General features: G+C 37.2%; 3 protein-coding genes across 4 annotated transcripts in view; 2 read left to right on the top strand and 1 right to left on the bottom strand.

Annotated features, from left to right (window-relative positions):
• Window positions 1-45: 45 nt before the first annotated feature.
• LOC106715991 (mitochondrial intermediate peptidase) lies at window positions 46-5237 on the top strand. Its single transcript, XM_045682230.1, has 11 exons — window positions 46-194; window positions 525-687; window positions 775-1034; window positions 1322-1573; window positions 1671-1859; window positions 1978-2294; window positions 2504-2667; window positions 3252-3587; window positions 3697-3819; window positions 4301-4483; window positions 5024-5237. The coding sequence occupies exons 2-11, from the start codon at window positions 541-543 to the stop codon at window positions 5144-5146; spliced, it is 2094 nt and encodes a 697-aa protein (XP_045538186.1). The 5' UTR covers window positions 46-194; window positions 525-540; the 3' UTR covers window positions 5147-5237.
• Window positions 5238-6791: 1554 nt separating this feature from the next.
• LOC106715992 (cullin-4A) lies at window positions 6792-14797 on the bottom strand. The gene is made up of 13 exons (XM_045682298.1): window positions 14432-14797; window positions 14206-14348; window positions 13780-14000; window positions 12646-12834; window positions 12185-12331; window positions 11348-11534; window positions 10781-10973; window positions 10269-10570; window positions 9628-9849; window positions 9263-9370; window positions 8369-8539; window positions 7495-7647; window positions 6792-7056 (listed from the first exon to the last, which is right to left on the bottom strand). The coding sequence occupies exons 1-13, from the start codon at window positions 14670-14672 to the stop codon at window positions 6961-6963; spliced, it is 2373 nt and encodes a 790-aa protein (XP_045538254.1). The 5' UTR covers window positions 14673-14797; the 3' UTR covers window positions 6792-6960.
• A 1539-nt stretch (window positions 14798-16336) lies between these two features.
• LOC106716002 (neurogenic protein big brain) overlaps window positions 16337-18456 on the top strand; it is a 59616-nt gene continuing 57496 nt past the window's right edge. For both annotated transcript variants that reach the window (XM_045682305.1, XM_014509417.2), the window contains exon 1: window positions 16337-16842. In XM_045682305.1, the coding sequence (XP_045538261.1) occupies window positions 16518-16842 (325 nt within the window). In that variant the 5' untranslated portion in view covers window positions 16337-16517. The remainder of the gene's footprint in view (window positions 16843-18456) is intronic.

The raw sequence follows: 18456 nt of genomic DNA on the forward strand, positions 1-18456 counted from the left end.
GATGACATTTATGAGATAAAAATATCTTGCAATCTTATCAAATAATCCATATAACCTGTCTTATAATATCACTAAAGTGCGAAAGCAAATATAAGTTTCAACAGTATTTTAAATGAAAAGCTTTCTATAATCGTTGAAATTGTGACTGAAAGCTTGATTATAACCAGTATTCAAGTAATAAACAATATCACTTGGTAAGTAGAATTCAACTACTTATGTTTAGGTACTTTTACGGTTACCTTCAGAATCTTTTATAGAAAGGAAATTTTATTAAATGGTTTCCCATATTATTAATCAGGTACGATATGACTTAAGCCTTATGTATTTTATTAAAATTTATTGAATAGGTAAAAGGTTAAGTGCTCTTACTTAATTTGAAAAGTGAAAGGAATCATAACATCTTAGTGATATATGAATATCAAATCCCTTTGTGTTAAAATTCTTTAGTATGAAACTTAAATTTGGATACATTAGTGTAATGGACCTTAAATGTAATTTTTGTTTTCATTCTTTTTACTTTTTAGATTTATACATGTGGCTATGAAGCTGTTTAAGCCAATATCAGTATTGCGACATGGCCGAAAACGCAGGGTGTCACGAGGAGTCAGCACATGGTCCCCGCTGGCCACTGCCTTCAACACAAGACCAAACTCTCAGCCTATCTTTGATACTTTGAGGGAAAGAACAGTAAGTTCCATTGAGGTATATTTCAAGAAATTGTTTCAAAATTGCTCTTTTCAATAAGTTGAAATGTATCTAACTGTTTCTTTTCAGGGACTTTTTAACAAACCAGAACTAACAAGTTTTGAAGGTTTCTATACATTGAAGGATCAGGCTATTGCATCAACGGACAGATTGATAGAGGAAGCAATATCTGGTCCCACGAGGCCTATGGTGGAAGTGTTTGATGAGCTGTCGGATACATTATGCAAAGTAGCAGATTTAGCTGAGTTTGTGAGGATTGCTCATCCACAACCGCACTTTGCGAGTGCTGCTGAAGACGCTTGTATCAGTATCAGTGGAGTTGTGGAAAAGTAAGAATTTAAAAAAGATATTATATTTTTAATACTTTTAGTCTAGTAATTAAAGGGAAATATTGTTTGAACTCCCGGGAGTATCATGGATGCGGGTTGCACAGGACTGATCATCATGGCGATGTTTGGAGGAGGCCTATGCCCAGCAGTGGGCGTTACGAGGCTGAAATGATGATGATGATTGTTTGAAAAATATTTTTTTACAATTTGTTCAATATTATAAATTTATCCATGATATGTCTAAAATCTCATAAATATATTTCAAATCCGTTATACATTATTTCCAGATTAAACACGCACAAGGGTTTATATGAAGCGTTGCGTGATTCAGTCAGACGTGGAACATCTGGTGATCAGCATTTAGCCGAATTGTTTTTATTTGACTTTGAACAGAGTGGAATACAGCTGGAGGATGAGCCTCGCAAGCGAGTGGTGGCGCTCAACGACCTCATACTGCAAACAGGGCAGCGCTTCATGGCTGGTGCCGCTAAGCCACGACGTGTACCCAGATCTGCTGTTCCGCAGAATGTCAGGCAGTTGTAAGTCTATGGAAAATTTTTGTTCCTATGTTATTTTGTACTTGTATAAATTGAGAAGAAATAATTGAATTCCTGTTTTATTTTTCTTTTTGTGTAGTTTCAGCAGCGAAGGTGACAGTGTGATTGTGAGTGGGGTGTATGCGGAGTGCGGCGAAGCAGCAGCTCGTGAGGCTGCTTACCGCTTGTATCTGGCGCCTGAGCCCTCGCAGGACCGTCTGTTGCACACCACATTGACTGCCAGACATGAGATGGCCACTATATGCGGCTTCCAGAGCTATGCGGACAGGTATGTCTTAACTTCAGATGAATTTTACAAAAATTGAATTAGATTTTCAGGGTGTTTACTGGGATATTAAAATCATTTTAAAAATCAATAAAATGTAACCTGCATATTTTATTTCCAGAGCAATTAAAGCAAGTATAATGGAAAATGCGGCTAATGTACGTGAATTCCTTGACATACTGTCTGACAACTTGTATGACAGAGCAAAGATGGATTTTGATACTATGTTAAGTATGAAGAAGAAGGAAACTCCATACCAAGACTCTCTGATGTGTTGGGACACGCCATACTACACTCACAAGGCGAAGACACAACTCCTCAATGTAGCTAACTCGGATTTCAGTCCATATTTCTCGCTGGGTGGATGTATGGAAGGGTTGAATATGCTATGTCAAGAATTGTATGGGATCACATTGAAATCTGAAGAGATGCTGCCAGGTAACTAAACTAAACTGTTGATACTCTATTAGATTGTTGGTTCCTATTTTTGATCCTTATTGTGTCTGATATATGACCATTTAAACACATTTTGACTTCAGTATTATTTGTATAAAATTGTCGATATACTCTACATATCTAAATGGATGATTAAATATATATAATATCAAAGTTTCGGCAATGTAAACTCACAGTAAAAATGTTTGCAGGCGAGTCGTGGTCCCCGGACGTATACAAGCTGGCGGTGGTGCACGAGTCCGAGGGTCTGCTGGGGTACATATACTGTGACCTGTATGAGAGGCCCGGCAAACCACACCAGGACTGCCACTTCACCATACAAGGTGGAAAACTGCTGCCAGACGGCACTTACCAGGTCGGAAATCATTTATACAAGAGTCCAATGTTAAATGTACTCAAGGTTAATGTAGCATTCTAATGGTGAAAGAATTTGTGAATTTGGTCTACTTTTTGAGATTATATGTTACAAATTAAAATTAAAAACTTTCCTCTATATAACTGTCGCCCGCGACTCTGTCCGAGCGGAATTAAAAAAAATCATAAGTAGCCTATGTGGTCTTCCAGACTATGTACTATATCTGTGCCAAATTTCAACAAGATCCGTTGAGTCGTTCCGGAGATATCTTCATACAAATATCCATCCATCCAAATATCATACGAATTGGTCTCGCTCAGTGAAATATCACGACCACTCAGATGTTTATGGGCAGCGGTCGCTTCGCTATTTTGCCGAATTCATGTGGCCACTTGCTCGTTTGCCACCTTGTAACATAAAAAAAATCCAACTATCAATCCATCTAAACATTCCCATTTATAATATAAATAAGATAAGACGATGTGTTGGATCGATGGGCGAAATTGTGTGGAGATGGCGAAAGGTATGACCGAGAAAGTCAATTGTGCGTCTGGTCTATAATATTGTAATTTTGTTGCTTTCAGAACCCAATAGTGGTAATAATGTTATCACTGAGCGGCGGACACCGGTGCGGGCCGGCGCTGCTGAGTGCGGGCGCTGTGGACAACCTGTTCCATGAGGCGGGCCACGCGCTGCACTCCATGCTGGGCAGGGCTCCGCACCAGCACGTGGCCGGCACGCGCTGCGCCACAGACCTCGCCGAGCTGCCCAGTGTACTGCTGGAGCACTTCGCCTCAGAGCCGCAGGTGGTGCGCCGCTTCGCACGTCACTTCCAAACCAGGGAGCCCATGCCCGAGGACATGCTGCAGCGGCTCTGCGCCTCCAAACATCTGTTCGGCGCCAGCGAGATGCAGCTGCAGGTATTGACACTGAAAACTTGGTTTAGACCGTAATTCTCCTTTCCCTTTCCTTTTCCTTGAAGAATTTTGGTGATTTTAGTAAAATTGATGTGTAAATCCATATTTTTAGGTATTTTATTCAGCACTAGACCAGAAGTATCACGGTCCGGAGGCGGCGCTCGGTCGCTCCACAACAGACGTACTCAAACAAGTACAGAAACAGTACTACGGCTTGCCTTATGTAGAAAACACGGTATGTTGCTATTTATATTTCCCTTTTATTAACTCTTCTGCATATTAATGTAATCAATATCATGTTACTTAAAAGGCTTATAAATATAAGTATGGTTTAGTACGGATGTACTAGCTGTAGCCCGCGACTTTGTCCACGTGGAATAAAAAAATAACTTAATTAATAGCGTATGTGTTCTTCCAGATTATGTTCTACATCTGTGCCAAATGTCATTAAGATCCGTTTCGATCCTAGGGACGGCTGAGCTATAGATTGTCGGCTCGAGGCCCTTCCCCTAGTATCCCTTTACGATCTGCTACAGCATAAAATCTGCCCAGTAACTTGTACTAGATTCTGAGCCGTCAAGATATTTAAAAAAAAACGTACCTATTTGTGTTGGTTTAATACTTCAAGTATACTGACAATAGAGGGCGCTGTTATCGATATTTGATTGTCTATGCACAAGCTTAGTCTATAGCGGAACCAATATTTATGGTATCAGGCGTGGCAACATCGCTTCAGCCATCTGGTAGGTTACGGGGCGAAGTACTACTCGTACTTGATCTCGCGCGCGGCGGCCTGGGGCGCCTGGAGCTCACAGTTTGCTTCACAACCGCTCAACAGGCGCGCCGGTGACGCCTTCCGACATGGCGTGCTGAGACATGGCGGGGCGAAGCCTCCACAAGTACGTCTTTATTTCATCATCATCAGCTCACTATACGTCCCCACTGAGGGACTCGAAATCTAAACTAAGTTAGGGGTGACTAGGACATAGTTAACGCTGGCCAAGTCCGGGTTGACTTCACACATATCATTGAATTACTTCTCAGATATGTGCAGCATCACGATGTTTTCCTTCAACGTAAGAACGTCGGATAAATGTACATATGTAAATCTAAAAACACAGTGTACATGGCGGGATTCGAACCCAAGATATGCAGATTGCAAGTCAAATGCTTAACCCCTGAGCCACCGACGCTTTTTTATTTACACAAGTTAAAATAACCTTGAGATGATTTCATTATATGAGAAAAACAACTTGGAAAACTTGGATCATATAATTGTTTTTAATTGGTCGCTAAAAGAGACATAAGTGTAGATTACTTATGCTAAATTAGTCATTTAAAGACTTTGAGTGTGATTTAGTTTTCGAATGAATTTAATCTAAGATTCCTATCTATTTATCCTTTTACTTTGTGCAATAAATCTAATATTTTCTTATCAGAAACTTCTACGAGACTACTTAGGAATGGAGATCACACCGAAAGCGCTTGCCACAGCACTGACAGATGAACTCGACCACCACAAAGATAACTTGGACAGGGTGTTCAGAATATCTGAGAAATAAATATTCCTTCATTTTCTGTCTAATGGAATATATAAACATCATGTATATAGATGAAGATTTTTAGACATTTTTCATTGTACATGTACATTTCTCATACGAGTCTCATGTTTTATTTTTTAGGTTGTTAGAATTTATTTTTAGTGTTATTAGTATAGCTAGATTTTTTTTATCAAATTTGAACTACCTTTATACTCGCACTAGTGTAATTAGTTTTTTTTTTTGGAAATAAATGCATTATATATTATGAAAACTTTAACAAACTTTAATATTTTATGTAAAAATTACGGACGTAGTGTTGTAATTCTTACGGGTTTCCATTGTCGAGACACTTGTCGAAATATTGATTTTAAAACAGAATAATATTTTTAAATAAGTTCTCTGATAATGGAAATAGACAGTAGTTAAAAATTATCAAATTATAATTGATTATTTCATATATCTATATATATATATAAAAGAAAGTCGTGTTAGTTACACTATTTATAACTCAAGATCGGTCGAACTGATTTAGCTGAAAATTGATGGGGAGGTAGCTTAGAACTAGGAGGCGGGCATAGGAACTTTTTTATGTTGTATGCATTTTTTTTATTCCGCGCGGACGGAGTCGCGGGAAAAAGCTAGTATTTAATATTTGAAGATTGAAGATTTTAAATATTGTATTGTTTTGCATTATTATTTAAAATCAATAATAAAACAAAATTTAAAATTATAAATATATTTAATTGGTGATCCCTGTTGAAACTGAAATAACTTCATAAAACAGCACATTGTTATATTTTCTTATATATAAGAAATAAATTAATACAATTTTGGCATCTTATTGATTTTTCACTAAGATATGCAATAATAATATTGTATTTGCTATATGTGGAACGGCAGTGCCCCCGCCGAGTTGAACCTTTACGTAATACGTCATATAAAGACAGTAGAACATTTGACAATTACATTTGTTAATAATACTCTCATTTATTAGAAAAGCTTTTTTTATTTATTATAGAATTATCAAAAACAGATCCCAGTAGTGAATTATGTCTTTGATTTTTAAGGTTTTTCTAAATTTATTCAAATGGAAATTTTAAGATAGCTTCGACGATATCCCGACAAACTGATATAAATTAAATATATAAAATATTGTCATAGATATATGAACCGTTTATTTTGAAAGTGGTGTAAGTCCATATTCTGTTATTTCGAGAAAATTAGAGGTTAGTATATCTGTGAATTAAACAATTCAGGCAAATTATATGAAGTCTGGCAATGTCTCTATTGTTTTATAAATATTTAATTTCATTCATTAGACTACAATAATATATATGGGCTGTAAATGGACTTACACCACTTTCGAAAAAAAAAAGGTCCATATATATAAATTAATATTTTGTGTATAAAATTTTATTGACCATAGACACTACAAGTTAAAACAATTATTGTTTATGAAAACATTTATTGCACTATATTTTGGATATTGAATAATTTGGATACAATTTATGTTTCACAGAGGATCAACAATTGTCTAAAATATCACACGTTATCCTATCGTGTTAAGTTTTCAGTTATAAATATATATAAAGCGGGGGCAGCAATTAGTTCGGATGAAGCTAAATCTATCTACAATTAAAGACGTCAAAAGGGTTCAGCTCTGGTTTCAGCCGCAATTTTTTTTTTAATTATTTTTTTAATATTCACTGAACGATACAAAGTTTAGGTCACTATAGTCACTTCAGTGCGATGTCTCCTGTGTCGTGTGCGGGGGGTTGCCGCGGGGGGTGCCGCGGGGGGTGCCGCAGGGGGTGCTTGGGGGGCACGGGGGGTTCTTATGCCACGTAGTTGTACTGGTTGGGGTTGTCCTTATCGCGCTCCATGTAGTCTCTATCGATCAGCGACTCTATACGCTTCTTTAGGTCGGCGGGCTGAGAACGGATTACAAAAAAAAAGTTATAAACGAGAAAAAATATATATATCTATATATATAAAAGAAAGTCGTGTTAGTTACGCCATTTATAACTCAAGAACGGCTGAATCGATTTGACTGAAAATTGGTGGGCAGGTAGCTTAGAACCAGGAAACGGACATAGGATAATTTTTACCCCGTTTTCTATTTTTTATTCCGCGCGGACGGAGTCGCGGGTAAAAGCTAGTATTAGATAATTTTTATATTAGTTTATTAACTTTCTATTTACAGATAAAATAACTTGTCTATGGAGAATTAAAAAAAAATGTAATAAATATAGCCTACTATGTTACTCAGTGATAATCTAGCTTTCTAATGTCAAAATAGTTTTTTGTAACCGGTCCGGTAGTTTTTGAGTTTATTAGCTAGGGTCAGTAATATTGTTCTAATATGTTACCTTGACTGGGAACTTGAGCTGGTTGTAGAGTTCAGAGATGAGGAGGTTGTGCGACAGAGCCTTGCGCATCTTCATGACGCGTACAATGGCCGCATCAATCTGGTACTGCCTGTCCTGGAACACGCGCTCCTCTGTCGCCTTCTGTTCCTCACTCTGCAAACAATACAAATATAAATATATGAGGGAACAAGCTATCTTATGAAGGTCGAAGAAATGTCTTTTAGAAGGTTTCCTTAGCTACGAAGTTAATCAACTTATATTCCGTTAAAATGTATTACAAATACTAAAATTACTAATGACTCGCGGTTAGTTTCTTAGTGAAAATTAGATTTATCTGTATAAATGTTTTCAGATATCTTAACTGCTCTTAACTTCGCGCGAGTCCGCGCAGAACAAAATATTAGGTTAGGGATGCGTGGGGAGGGTACGGCGCAGGGGATGACCTTGGGCTGCTAATATATTTAAAAAGAGTTATACGTAAAATAACAATGGTAGACGCCAGCAACATCTGTTACGACGACAATGACGTGAAATACCACGACCACACAGAAGAAAAGCGTCAAGTGGAAGTAATTCCGTGTTTCAACTGATGAGTGTGGTGCCGGAGGCCTAATTTTAGTCTTCTTTCCCTTCCCAGCCATTTTCTTATAAGGAAAGGATGGGAAGGGCAGGTGGATTTGATGGAGGAGATGCATAGGAAGGTTAAGTATTCTCTTTTTGTGTCTCTCTTCCTTCGTCGATTGAGGGTAGGTAACGCATCTGCATTTGCGAATGTCCTATGGGCAGCGGTCGCTTCGCCATTTCGGCGAATTCATGTAACCGCTTGTTCGTTTGCCACCTTGTAATTTATATATATATAAAAAAAAATACTAACAGTCTCCTTCATCTGTATCTGGTTGATCTTGATGCGGAAGAGTTTGTTGGTGAATTCATTGTTGAAGGCGAAGTGATCTGCGTCGTGAACTTCGCGACCTCGCGGCGCTTTGCTCAGTACACGAGCTTTGCCGCAAGCCAGAGACTGCAGAGTACGTCGCAGCTCACCTTCCTATAAACATCAATTTAATATTGTTAGGTGTTAGGACTGTTGAGGGTAGCCACACAAAAAAAAGGTTTTATAAGGAAGTATGCGCTGCTGCTAGAGGCAGTCTCTTTCCATCCGTCATTGCGGAACGTCTGACATTTTTGTTTATTTACGTTCGGTTTGAGTTTATACTACAGCGAGGATTATTTAGAAGTAGAGTTAAATTCACTATTTTGCTGTTAATTTATTTCTTTTAAAATACTTTTGCACCAAATATCTAACAATATAATAACTAACAGTCGCCTGTGACTTTGTCAATGTAGAATTATAAATATAAAGTAGCCTATAACATTCCTGTATGCATCAGCTACCTTCCTGTCCTAGTTCCGTCAAAATCGGTAAAGTAGTTCTGGAGATTACGAGGAACATACGCGGCTATGTGGACAGACATACTACATGCAAATATGTCATATATGATTACGAAATATTTTTTTTCGATATTACATACATTCACTTCAATTTTATTAATATGTATATACAATGATGTCAATGGATACTGACATATATATTATTTCTACTGAATGTCGGATCAAATAAAATATTGCGATATTTTTTAATTAGTTAAAAATGAAGTGCAACAATTAATTGTCATCTAAACAATAGATCTTGTTTTTTATTGTAATTTACCAGTAAATTAAGTGAGTTTAAAATATATACTTTATTTATAAAATAATAAATAATATTTACCTCAATGTTAGTAGCAGTTTTAATATCTTCAAAAGAGAGATTGTCTCCGTCGTTGAAGAGAAGGAGAACGAGAGCTTGGAATAGAGATACCTGTAATTCTTTTTTACCCTAAAACCATACAAATATATTCAGTAATAATATGCACACATAAATTAATATCATATACAAAAGTTTGAATCATGAAAATTGTTATTCGAAACAGCTGTTACACTTGAGTTGGCACATCGGGTACAAGAGCACTCTACAGTCAGACGTACCAACTGCAAATATGGAGTGTTTCAATTTAGTGGTTAACCTTAAGTTCTGAACCGTAAAGATATTTAAAATAAACTATACTATAAGTAAGTTAATTTGCCAGTATTTACCTGTGCGAAATGCGCCCGCAGTACGCAATGTCCGAGCGTGGCCTGCCACTGCAGCTTCCGACCTGAGTGTTTGGCTAGATAGAACTTAGCGAAGTGGTCCTGGTGGCGAGTCAGCTCGGCCGGCAGCCGCACCTCACCAGCCGGGTATGTCGGCCAGAAACCCATCGTCAGGATATACACGGACAGCTCCAGCCCACCACTCTCTTGACTCGCAGCCAAGTGCTGAAAATATACCAAAATAGACATTAAAGTCCCGTTTAGAAAATACAACTTCTATACAAGATATTAATTCATCATCAGCTCACTATATGTCCCCACCGAGGGGCTCGGAGCCTACCCCAATTTAGGGGTGACTAAGCCATAGTCAACCACGCTGGCCAAGTGCGGGTTGACTTCACACATATCATTGAATATCTTCTCAGATATGTGCAGCATCACGATGTTTTCCTTCACCGGTTTCGGATAAATGTACATATGTAAATCGAAACACACATTGGTACATGGCGGGATTCGAACCCAGGACCTGCAGATTGCAAGTCAAGTGCTTAACCCCTGAGCCACAGACGCTATATTAATTGATTCAATTTAATTGTATGGAACTTGAATTTATCTTCTTTAACAAATAATAAAAATCAACATACCTGTTTATACGTAATATTAATATCCTTAGACAACTCCATATCTTTGAACATTCCTTCCAATTTACATGTGAAGCCTCCACCGCATTCCTGTTTCAGTTTGCTGAGCATTGATTTCTCAGCATCGACTGAAGCGGACTTGCCAACGAGCAGTCTCTTCGCCAAGTCCTTCTTGTAGAAAGCTTCGAAAACATCCTTGCCGTGTATAAACCGGAATAAAACCATTATTTTGTCAAGGAGTCTTTCCAGTTCTTCCTCTGTCGCTTCTTTGTTACCAGCCCGAAGCTTTAGATCGACAAATTTGGCTGAGAAAAAGGTAATTAAAGTTTAATGAAGCCTTTTGAACTTTAAGGAAAATGATTTATCATAACAATAATTTTGTTGATAGAGTTTTTCATACTTTTATTTTTAATATTTTAATTATATTTTGACTTCTTATACCTTAAATAGCTTGATTAAAAAAAAAGTAATTTTGTAGCCTGTGTTTAATAGTACCAAATAGAACAAATAGTTACCAATAAGTTCAGCCGGCTTGTTCTGCCGCTGGTTGATGAAGTACTCGAAGGCCTCCCGCATGGAGTACACGAACTTTGAGTTGCGTTGGAAGCAGACGCTGACCACATGGTCCAGTCGCTCCTTGAACTCCAACAGCTCAGACACCATCGTCTTGTCCCGCTCCGGCTCTATCACTATCGTACGACCTTTTTTCTGAAAAATTTTTGTGAGTTATACTAATTTTTAATTCAGAAGATTTTATTGAATGGAAGAAAAGAGAATGTTTATTATAATCTCTAATCTATATATATAAAAGAAAGTTGTGTTAGTTACACCATTTATAACTCAAGAACGGCTGAATCGATTTGACTGAAAATTGGTGGGCAGGTAGCTTAGAACCAGGAATAGGACATAGGATAATTTTTACCCCGTTTTCTTTTCTTTTTTTTTTTTATTCCGCGCGGACGGAGTCGCGGGTAAAAGCTAGTCTCTAATATGCTCATTTTTGTCTGTACATTAACAGATATATTTTAAAAAAGCGCTCCATTTTCATTTTTTCTAAATAAACCATGTAAAAAATAACTAACCTTGATATATGCATTGAAATGATTGCACAATTCATTAAGACCATCCTTGACTTTGCTGAAGAGATTGTACAGTGTAGTGAGGTCAGACAGCCGGGGTCCGTCCATAAGGGCCTCCAAGCCTTTGGTCAGTATTCCAGAGAGGTGCTCACTGAGCAACTGTCGCTCTATTGTGTGAATCAGTTGCCATCTGAAAAGTAAATACAGATTAATTTGCTTATTTGTCAGCATCTTTTGACTTCAACAGATAGACTTCATAGCTGTTTTTTTTAATTTATTTCTGACCTGGATTCAAAGTCTTTTAGCCGTACACATCAATAAGACAACTTTATACAAATCATAGCTGTTAGATATTTGAAATTACCAGAGTATGTTTCTTAAATTCCCCAATTTATGTTTAAGACATGCACGCATCATCTTAGGCTCACTATACGTACCTACTGAGAGGCTCCGGCCTACCCTAAGTTAGGGGTAACCCCCACAAATTAATTGATGAAAATATATCAAGGCCTCTTTAATATTTTTAATGTTATGTCAATATTTTTATTGACTTACTGGTAAAGATATATATTTGTTCTAAACTAGTTGTATGTACAGTCAAAACCGTTTATAGCGACATCGTTTAGAACAACATACCGGTTAAATTGACCAAAATCAAAGGTCCTGGCTGAATGTTATATACATATCTTTCCTATTAATACCTGTCACCGGTTGTTGCAACTATCGGTTTTTACGACTCAATATGAGTAGTCCCTTCGATGTCGTTATAACAGATTTTGACTGTAGTTTGTTATTTTTATTACTGCAAGCAAATAGTGCAATAGAAAACAGTGTACTAACTTAGTAGATGGGTCTAGATAGTGCAGCAGCCTCTCATTCTCCTCTTTTAGCCTCTTCTCGACATGGGCAAGGTACTGTGCTACCGAGAGCTCGCGCATCAGCCGCTGGCCTTCCGCCGCGTACAGACGTTCTGTCGCTTGCAGGAACCTACAACATATAATAATGGACTCTTAACTTGTAACATAAAAAAATTATCTAATCTGCATATCTCTTCTACTAAATGTAGACAGATACTGTCTTTAATACTACTATTATTTGGCAACTTGTCACAGTAATGTGGCCATACTAATGTACTTGCAAGAGACAACCGGTCTAATCTAGGTGAAAACCAAAGAACATAACAAATTTGAGATCGTTTGAGTGTAAACACTTGTAATTTTAACACATTAAAAGAAAGGTATGCCCGTAGTGTCTATGCCTGTAGGTGTGCTTGTATCTAGATTAATTGTACATAATATTACTTGTGTTCGAAGGCATCTTGGTATATCTGGAGATCAGAGAGCATTCGCAGCAGACTTTTGAGCAGAGAGATGTCGACAGCGTCGCCACCACGTTCTCGTTCAATCAGCAGCAGCAAGCCGTCCACAGTGCGTGTCTGCACCAGAGTGTTCATAGCTATGTGATGCCGGAACAAGTCTAGACCCATGTCCCTGTTGTAATTATATCATGTTTCATTGTGAAAGTTATTAATACATTCTATGTATGTATGTTTGTGCATAAATAATGCAAATAAATAGTGCATATTTAATAAAACATTTCAATGTTTTTAAACCAAGTTTTAGTAAGAAATGATAAATACAATTTTTTTTTCATATCTCCAAGCAGATATGCAAATCTATATATATAAAATTAGTTAGTATACACTATTTATAACTCAAGAACGGCTGAATCGATTTGACTGAAAATTGGTGGGCAGGTAGATTAGAACCAGGAAACGGACATAGGATAATTTTTACCCCGTTTTCTATTTTTTATTCCGCGCAGACAGAGTCGCGTGTAAAAGCTAGTCTATATATATAAAAGAAAGTCGTGTTAGTTACACTATTTATAACTCAAGATCGGTCGAACTGATTTAGCTGAAAATTGATGGGGAGTTAGCTTAGAACTAGGAGACAGACATAGGACCTTTTTTATCATGTGTTTTTTTTATTCCGCGCAGATGGAGTCGCGGGTAAAAGCTAGTTCCTTATAAAAATAAATAGAAGGATAAATAAATGGGCTGTAATAACATCCATACTCAACGTAATCTTATCATTATGATCATGTTTGTTATGTAAAAGAATGCTTAACTTACAAATGCATTGTGGTATATCTCAATACTGGTTATTATTTACCTTTACAGATATGGGAGCACACAGTACAACATATCTTCTAATATATAAAATTCTCGTGTCACAGTTTTCTTTCCCGTACTCCTCCGAAACGGCTTGACCGATTCTCATGAAATTTTGTGAGCATATTCAGTAGGTCTGAGAATCGGCCAACATCTATTTTTCATAAACCCCCCTATTTTTTTTTTAACTGCGCGCGGACGGAGTCGCGGGCGACAGCTAGTATCCTTATATTATTTCAGTGAGTACATAATATTCACTTACCATATAGAGTGTATACTAGGATTTTGTAACACATAAGTTCTGTCTAGGTATAGGAATATGCTGCGTATCATGATCATCTGTCGGCAGTGAGCTCGCCAGCAGTCATCCATCCTCTTGAGAAACACCTGGCGGTCCATGCTCTCCGAGAGGAACTGTTCTATGTTGGCCTTTACATGGGCTTCAACTAGGTTTGTTAAGTTGACATACAATTGCGATGCCATCTGTAAAGTTTAAATACTAGTCAAAACCAGTTATAACATTGACGGGATTAGATCAATTCAGTTGTAATAAGCTACAGTCTTTATAGCTAATATAGAATTGTTTATAAAATGTTGGTTTTGTAGCAAAATCTTTGTCCTAATCTTGAAACAAGATATGTAAAGGGTTGTTAAAAATTAAAAAAATTAGTTACGATTTTAGTTAGACCTTATGGCTGCACATATTTTCTACTGCTTGATACAGCTCTTCCAGGGAATATGCGATAGCCTTTGATGTCTGAATAGCGATCACGGCTTCTCTTAGTTTGCTCCATGTTGTTTCTTGGTAATTTTCTGGAAGGTTCGGTTTACCTAGAAAAAGTATGCACTTTTACCGATAAAATGTCATTAAGGTTAGGTCATGACTATACGTATAGCAAAATTCGTAAACACACTTTTAAAGTTTTTTATAACCAGTTTCTTTGTTGCTACACCGGGTTTAATCGTGGTCGCCGACATCTTAATAGCGCCATTTGTGTTTGGAGTTAACAAGGAGAAGTTTGATTTCTTCTCATTGACATTCATTTCGTCTAATTTTGCTCTCTTGCTGGATTGTTCGTTATTGACTTGTGAACGTTTTCTACACTGATTACCACCCTCCTCAACCAAAACAGGAGTCTTAGGTAAACCCGACATAAGAAAGCATGTTATGGTCACGGCCACAAAAGTATATAATTTGATTTACACTATTTAATTAAACACTACAAATAAAAATAATGCAGTTCGTCAATATTCTCCACAATCACCACCATTACGCTAAATTAACTTGTAAGTCTACAGATGGCGCTGAAAGCGTTGAACACCTGTCAGTTTTTGAAAAAAAAAAAACGTAAGAAACCTATGCTTTGGATACATGTCTTTTCGCAGGCTTGTGAGATGTTTATAACAGTGAAATTAAATATTTCAAAGAGTCAATAATACTACAAAAAAATTGTAACTATATAAATTTGTGTTTCATCCTAACCGAAAACCTAAATTTTTTAATAACAGAAACATGAAATTTCATACATGGCGGCCTTTCGGTCTTTACGCTTGGTTTACATTATGCCAGTACAGTAGGACCTTAGCGCTGTTCTGGCATGGACTGTTTGGGTCACTGGCGCCAGTTGGTGTTTACATTATGCCAGTTGTATGCCAGCGCTGATTTTGAGCGCTACTGTCCTGGAAATATTGTAACAAGGAATAGATCTTTTCCAATAAGCGTTTTGTATGAAAATTGACATCGCACCGGTAGAAATGGAGCCAACGACTTTGGCTTTTCATGCTACTACTATGGGATCCATAGTAACTTAAAAATTAACTAATATATAAACACTCACGTACATTTGTCTGGTATCGGCACCGACTAATTGAGTGAGAGACGGGCCGCGTCCGCGAAATAACACCAGTCCCACTCACCCTGATGAAGGGTCCCCGTTGGACTCGAAACTTGTCAGTGCCGACACCGGACAAACGTACGTGAGTGTTTTAGCCGTATTCTATATTAGTTAATGATAATTTCTCACAAAAGGTTGAATAATTTAATAACTTTAAAATCGATAAAAAACACTGTAAAATAAAAGATCTTCTATTCTATCTTCTTCTTACTGGATAATACATAAGTTTGTACAATCTAAATATGATACGGTCTTTAAACCATTAATGTTTATCATAATACCATACTGTAATGAAAGATATTGTAAAAATAAATCTGATTTATTATGGACTATTCATTTTTGTATTTTTGATTGTCACAGTCCATGTGCGAAGTAAGTCAGTTTTTAGTCGGACTAGATATTTTCTAAGTTGTGTGAATTTTGTGCACTAAACGAATCAGTGACATATATAGGTAGAAGTGTGATTAAACGAGAGTTAATGAACTTTCTATGATGCTGTGCCGAATAAAATTGTTTAATAATCATTGATTTATTTACTTCATAATTTACTTTAATAACTGATTAAAGTAAAAAATACTTTAATTTATTCAGTCCAGTATTTTGTAGTTACTCAATTTTCAACCCCAATCACGGCATATTGCTCTTTTTAGACACAATATAAAATAATATCTGTATATGTCGAATATTTTGTGCTGCTTGTTTAATATTTTAGTGCTTTTTTTTTAAAGTTGTCATTGTTCATGCTTTGGCAATTAAGAATTTATTTTGTTCTTAATTGGCTAGCTCGTAGGATTCGATTTTGATTCACCCTAGCTAAAATGTGCAGGTCCGGAGGGGCGATGGCGGGGGCGTAACAAGTGTCGGGGGCACATGTGCGTTGTGCCCAGTGCGCCCGGCACCGGCTCCGCTTCTCCATTCATTCAGTGCTCCTTCATTCAGCACAAGTGCCGGTTCACTTCGGAACGGGCCGCGCTACTGCGTGGGCGGGAATACGTGACAGGAGCGTTTCGCGCGCATTTTCAAAAGTTTTTTTTTAATGCGGCAGAGGCAAACAGTTTTTGTCTGAAAAATATGTTTGAGGTTTAGTTTTTTTTAACATTTTAAAATGGGTGAACAAACTTTTAATATCACGGACGATAATATCGAGCAGCATATTATTACGTTGTTTGAAAAATTGGAGTGTATGCGTAAAGATGCGAATTCGGATGGATTGTCGGGCAAGGTGCCGGCGCGGCTGGAAGTGAGGACTTTATCATTATGGAAGGCAGTGGTGGCGGAGTGCGCGGCGTCCTTCCTCTACGTGTTTATAGTGTGTGGGGCGGCGGGCGGCGCGGGCGTCGGCGCCTCCGCCTCAGCAGTGTTGCTCGCCACCGCTCTCGCTTCCGGCTGTGCCATAGCCACTATCACATTATGCTTCGCTCATATATCTGGTAAGAAAAATCTTGTATGCTGTTTTAGCCTTTGTAAGGTCCTTGCAAGTGATAGTCTTCTTGATAGGATTTCTAAACGTTTTCTTACGGCTAAGTATTATGTTTCGCTATCGTGTATTTGTAAGTGCCTTTTGCCTACGGTTTTTAGTAGGTACTGCGAAAGAAAAAGTTGTTCGTTCGAAATCGGACATTCGTCTATTGTTAATAAACATTTCCTCGCATATTTAATAGTTGGTAATACAGTTTAAGTTCAAAAATATGTAGTCTATGAAAACGCTCTACGAAAAGAGTAAAAATTTAAAATAACCTGCTCCGTTTAAAACCTGATGCACATATACACATTTAAACGTAGTGCTTAATATAATTTATAAACCCGTTATTCGCGAGGATACTGGCAGCTGTTTGCCCGAAGAGGATATCGCTCTGCGCCGGCTTTGGTATAAAAACAAAAAAAAAAATACAAAAGCCCGACCAACATACGGCCACGTGTTCTGCTATGTTTTTTTATTTTTTCTTTTTATACAAATTGAAAGTTCTAGTAGTTAGAAGTTATAACATATTTTTCTATTAATTTTTCAATGTTATTTTAAGAAATGAGTAACCTCAGGGTATTAGAAAATCATATTATTAATAAAGCTACAGTGCTACCTTTTCCTACTATTATTGGATTCCAAACGTATTATATATCGATAATATTATTCACAACATCAAATGTCTTTTGAGGCGGCTGCACGAGGCTTGTAATTTAGCTTCAATTGCAGACATCAGAAGCAGACGAATTGCGGTCGAGATACAAATCGACTCGCAACACGCAGATGTTCTTAATTATCTGATTTTTAACAAGCTAACCTAACGTCGGGTAAAAGTATCGTGCATCTGCTCGTCTCACAATTTAGTTATTAATTGTTTTTCTACATCCTGTATGTGTTCTTCTCCAGCCAGTTTTTCTGTTGTCCATTTAAAAAATTCAATACGATTGAAATAATTTTAATATTTATAGACACGACACGTGTACGCACCCTTCACCCTTTAGCCCCACATATTAATGGCAGGAATAATGTCATTTTAAATTGTGTTATAATATCCGTGGCATGTCGCGATCGCCTCAACAATTGAGTACTAATTCGAGTGTTAGCTAATGTCCGCGAGTTGATGTTATAAATCTTTAAAAGTTCAAGCGGTGTCCGCGCGCCCTAATTTTCACTAATGGCTGAGCAAGTGAACATCGTCCCATCCCTATTTAAAGATCGCACTAATGTACTCTGAAGTTTCGATCAATGTTCACTTCAGTTAGCGTTTAAATACTTTCGATTTTCTTTTATTTACTTTTAATGTATTTGATTATTTTTATTTTAGGCGAGTACACTATACTATTTTGCTACTTATAAAATTTGTATGAAGGCATTAGAAATACAAGTTCGAGTTGAAATTTCTTGCTTTGACGGTTTTAAAATATACACCGTAGCCACTGCGGAAATAGTAAAAAATATACAACGGGATTGAGGAAATCTGTCCTTTGTGGATTTTAAAAAATTCTCTTTTGATTTGTAACTGGAATTTCCATTGCGCTGGCTTACACAGCTTGAATACTAAAATTTCATCTCTATGACATTT

The sequence above is a fragment of the Papilio machaon genome, chromosome 2, assembly GCF_912999745.1.
Source record: "Papilio machaon chromosome 2, ilPapMach1.1, whole genome shotgun sequence".
In the NCBI taxonomy this organism is placed as follows: Eukaryota; Metazoa; Arthropoda; class Insecta; order Lepidoptera; family Papilionidae; genus Papilio; species Papilio machaon.

Bases quoted from the DNA above. Each gene is read 5' to 3' on its own strand.
- LOC106715991 (XM_045682230.1), top strand. From the start codon at position 541: ATGAAGCTGTTTAAGCCAATATCAGTATTGCGACATGGCCGAAAACGC. The intron at 1,035-1,321 runs GTAAGAATTTAA...CATTATTTCCAG, and splicing joins ATCAGTGGAGTTGTGGAAAA to ATTAAACACGCACAAGGGTT. The intron at 1,860-1,977 runs GTATGTCTTAAC...TTTTATTTCCAG, and splicing joins TTCCAGAGCTATGCGGACAG to AGCAATTAAAGCAAGTATAA.
- LOC106715992 (XM_045682298.1), bottom strand. From the start codon at position 14,672: ATGTCGGGTTTACCTAAGACTCCTGTTTTGGTTGAGGAGGGTGGTAAT. The intron at 10,974-11,347 runs GTTAGTTATTTT...AAAATTTTTCAG, and splicing joins ATTTCAATGCATATATCAAG to AAAAAAGGTCGTACGATAGT. The intron at 9,850-10,268 runs GTATGTTGATTT...GTATATTTTCAG, and splicing joins TTAATATTACGTATAAACAG to CACTTGGCTGCGAGTCAAGA.